General features: G+C 32.7%; 1 protein-coding gene across 1 annotated transcript; it reads right to left on the reverse strand.

Moving 5' to 3' along the window:
- Window positions 1–91: 91 nt before the first annotated feature.
- Window positions 92–1,349, reverse strand: LOC110690107. Its single transcript, XM_021866933.1, has one exon. It carries the CDS (start codon window positions 1,080–1,082, stop codon window positions 108–110), a length of 975 nt encoding a protein of 324 aa, XP_021722625.1. The 5' UTR covers window positions 1,083–1,349; the 3' UTR covers window positions 92–107.
- Window positions 1,350–4,409: the final 3,060 nt, after the last annotated feature.

The following is a 4,409-nucleotide window of genomic DNA, read 5'->3' on the forward strand; positions in this document are numbered from 1 at the left end:
ATTCTTTTGAAATGATTTCAAGTTTCGGTATGGACTTCACAAAATTGGGGAGGTCTAGGTCTAATTACAGACTAGTTATCTTATCTTTCATTCTTAACTACGATGAGCTAAAGACCATAACCATGTGCTAGTGCATGAACTGTTGGATTGATTGCCAAGCGACCTAAAATCCCTTGTTTGTATGGGAGGAATGACTTCTTCCTCATATCTTGTGAGATAGCCTTATTTACAGTATAGTGCAGCTCGTGAGCTGACATCGGTCCTCTTCGAGCAGGAATTATACTCGAGGAGCCTTGTGCTGATGATGGTGATCCTGGGTTATTGGCAACTTCGTGTTTCCTATGCACATATGAATATTTCTTCACAAGATCTTTCTCTGATGCTCGTCCTTCTGATGCACTACGAAACAAGAACAGATCTTTTAACCTCCACTTTTTACTTCCTTTAGAAGAAGTGGACAATGTTGATGGAGATGAAGTTGGCTTTGAAGCGGAGGCGATTTCTTCTGTATTCTGCTCTTGTTCCCATGGATACTTAGATTCCCGTGGTGGAGAAAGTGACCTTATCACTCTCCTTCCATTCCTAGAGTCAGATAAAGCTGAAACCGCTCTCTCTCTTGCTCGTTCTCTTCCTTTCTTTTTAATTCTTGTTCCCTCATTGTCAACTGCAGGTTTATCAGGTTCTGATTCCTTCTTTCGCTTTGGTGAAAACACGCTCCAAAAACTCTTCTTTTGCTGTAATTTGGTTGAATGTGGAGATAAAAGAGGACTATCTATGGATTCTAGTTTGTGCCGTTCAAAAGGCAGAGGCTTTACAAGGGATTTGGATTCTGTCTTTGTAGCAAATGGGAAATCAAATGATAAATCAGAGGTAGATGTATCACCTCTCGTGTAGTTACTAACCTTGGAAAATTGCTCAACTTCATGATAGATCCCTATGGATCGAGCTGGACTTGTTGGCGCACTAAAGTAGTAATCTCTGAACCCCTTAGGAGTCGATGGAGAGCTTCCACAGGGAGATGCCCGGCTGCTGTTGAAATCAAACTCTATTGATGAAGGCGATTGCATTTGCAATAGCTCCATTTTTCTTTGGTATAATTTGGAATAATATTTGTGATTGTTGGCCCTTAAAATTGATATTACAATAAGATTGTATTTGTTGTGTTCTACCTAAGTTCTCAGCATAATGCTTATATTTTCTTCGCTTGATTTCTATTTATTGAAAAAAAGTTTGACTTTTAACAATTTAATTATAATGAAAATACGTTTACATAGTATTAGAATTAAAGGAGGAAGTTGGTTGATGTTGAATTGTAAGCGTAATGGGTGGCATCATCTTTAGCTTTACCCCCACGTTTTCTAGCTAAATATAATAAAGTCAAAGATTTACATTCTAGATGCATAACATCATAATATCTTTTGTCGCATTTTTTTTCATTTAAAAATTAACTTATGGTCCAATATTACGGTATCAATAAATTAGGTATGTATTTGATGGAAACAAATGCACTCCATCTAGCTCCCCTGTACTCGAGCTGCACGGCTATAACAAGCAAATCTTGATGTAGTAAAAATTTTAACTTCTACTCCCTCCATTTTTAAATACTTGCTCTAATTCTATTTTTTGCACTATTTATTTGTCATACTTTGAATAATGTTTGTAATTTATACATAAGAAAAAATATAGTGTTGTGGGTACTTGTTGGAATCATCTCAATGAATAGATTATTAATTTTCAATTGTTAGAATTTATACTTTTTGGTAATTAAAGATATTAGTGATCAAAGATTAGCATCGACATGCGTGTCCAAGAGAAATGGAGCAAGTATTTAAAAACGGAGGGAGTAACAATTATGAAGTTAAGAGATCAAATTTTATTGGTAGTTCTTTAAAATTGGACAATTTGGGGATTCTTATTTCCTCCCCCTATTCTTCAGTGGGTGGTTCCTGCAGGCGGATGCACGATCTGTATGGTGCATCCCCTGAGGAATGTACATTATGTTGTGTCATAATGTACATGGTTGTAGAAAGAACATATTGTTCAATTCTAATGTACACGAGTTATATTGAGCTTCTTTTTTGTAAAAAAAAAAAAGATAAATAGTAATTATTTTTTTACCATACAGTAATTTCAAATCATTTTATAGTATACTCTTTCTCTCTCTACAAGATTTCTCTTCCAAAAAAGAAAAAAATTGAAAACCACTTCAAGTTCATCAAACCTTAACAAAGAAATCGTTAATTTCAAACTTCTTGGTGCAAAATTGTTCAAGATGGCTGACGAAAACAAAAGGTAAGTACAATTTCGACATGCATAGTTGTTCAATTTGAGTTCGATTGGTAGTTTTTTTTTGCAAGTTCTTGGTGTAAATTTGTTATTTATGTGGTTTTGGTGTTGCAATGAGAAACATATGAAGTTCTTGAAGAAAACCTACCAATTATTACATTTTGAAAAAAGAAAGCAAACAAATTAGCAAATTCAGAAAAAGTTGTAGATCTAAATAATATAATGTACATTAAAATACAGTAAAATGTTATTTTTTATATTTTATAAAGCGGATGAACATATTATAGAAACATTATGAACATATATATAGTTACAATGAAAAGAACATACTATTAAAATACAATGAACATATACCTTAAGTGAAAAGAACCTACTATTAAAATATAATGAACATATACCTAGAGTGAAAAGAACATGTGTGCTATTTAATAATGTTCTTTATCTTCATGTTCTTTGATTGTCGGTATAATGTACTTTTATTAGTGACATAAAATCAATTGTTTATTTTGAAATGTTCTTTAAATTTTGTTTTTAGATTATTGTGGTTGAATACAAATAATATTCATTACGTTATATTATCATGTTCTTTATTAATATTACAGATGTTCTTTAGATATAAATAAAGAACATAAAGCTATATATTCTTTACAAAACAACTATATATTCATTACAAAACAATTATATGTGATTTTCTTTATAAGATAAATATATGTTCTTTACAAAATAACTAAATATTCTTTACTGAACAACTATATGTTCATTTCGCCTTTTTTTTATAAAAAAAAAAAAAAAAAAAAAAAAAAAAAAACTGGATGCACGAAGCATCGTGCATCCGCCTGCAGGGAAAAAATTTCACCTATTCTTTGTTGGGACTCATGGAAACTTGGTCCCTACCTACTATTTAATACATGAATAAACTATTATGAATTATAAATTAACAGCTACTCCCTCCGTTTTTAAGTACTTGCTCTATTTTTCTTGGACACGCATGACGATGCTAATCTTTGATCACTAGTATCTTTAATTATCAATAAGTATAAATTCTAACAATTGAAAATTAATAATTTATTCATTGAGATGATTCTAACAAGTACCCACAAGACTATATTTTTTCTTATATATAAGGAAAATTTGTTCAGACAAACCTTTTAAAGTGACTTTTTTGTTCAAAAAAACCTTTTAAAAATTTTTTGGCCAAGAGAAACCAGTTTTAAAATATTTTTTTCAAGACAGCCAAGTCTCACTTTCCAACGTTGACTGATGTTTTTCCGGCATTGACCACGTGTTTTCCCACATGTGCTTGTCACATGACTTCTAATTTTCTTATTACAAACCTCCTTTTCTAAATCAACTATCTTTTCCCTCCAAATAAACACTTTCTCTCTTTCAATCTCCTTCTTTGTATCCTATTTCCCCTCTTTCCCTGCTCTGTGTTCTCACACCATTGTTGGAGTGCAGATAATTCAAGCAATAGAAGGTTTTACCAACAAGTTTCAACTAGAGGTAAGTGTTTAATTTGTCCATCTTTGAGCTTTTCGATACTTGAATAGAATTTAGAGTTTTCCCCCCTTTTAAAGTTTCTCAATTATGCAACAATTATGGTTCGAGGAGGTGTGACGAGGTGTGAGTGTGGCTTTCCTATTGCGAAGAGGACTTCATGAACCCATGACATGAAAATTTTAAGGAAACAAATTAAAGAATCGATTTTCAAAAGAGAACTTATTGCTTTGGGTTGGTGAAAATGCAGATTCAATTCCTCACTGATGATGTTGTAGCCATGCCAGAGAGTTATGACTTTGTTGCTAGAGAGAATAGAGAGAAGGAGAGTGAGATAGAGGAGTAGGAGAGAGAGTGTTTAATTAAAGGTTTAATTGGAGGGAAAATAGAGTGGATTTAGGAAAAAGGGGGTGTCATTAGGAAATGAGTAATCACGTGACATGCACATGTGGGAAAGCACGTGGTCAACGCCGGAAAAATATCCGTCAACGTCGGAAAGTAGGACTTGGCTGTCTTGAACATAAAAATTTTTAAAACTGGTTTCTCTTGGCCAAAAATTTTTTAAAAGGTTTTTTTGAACAAAATGGTCACTTTAAAAGGTTTTTCTGAAAAAAATTTCCTATATA

The sequence above is a fragment of the Chenopodium quinoa genome, unplaced genomic scaffold (assembly GCF_001683475.1).
Source record: "Chenopodium quinoa cultivar QQ74 unplaced genomic scaffold, ASM168347v1, whole genome shotgun sequence".
Classification (NCBI taxonomy): domain Eukaryota; kingdom Viridiplantae; phylum Streptophyta; class Magnoliopsida; order Caryophyllales; family Amaranthaceae; genus Chenopodium; species Chenopodium quinoa.

Coding starts and splice junctions, on each gene's coding strand:
- LOC110690107 (XM_021866933.1), bottom strand. CDS start 1,082: ATGGAGCTATTGCAAATGCAATCGCCTTCATCAATAGAGTTTGATTTC.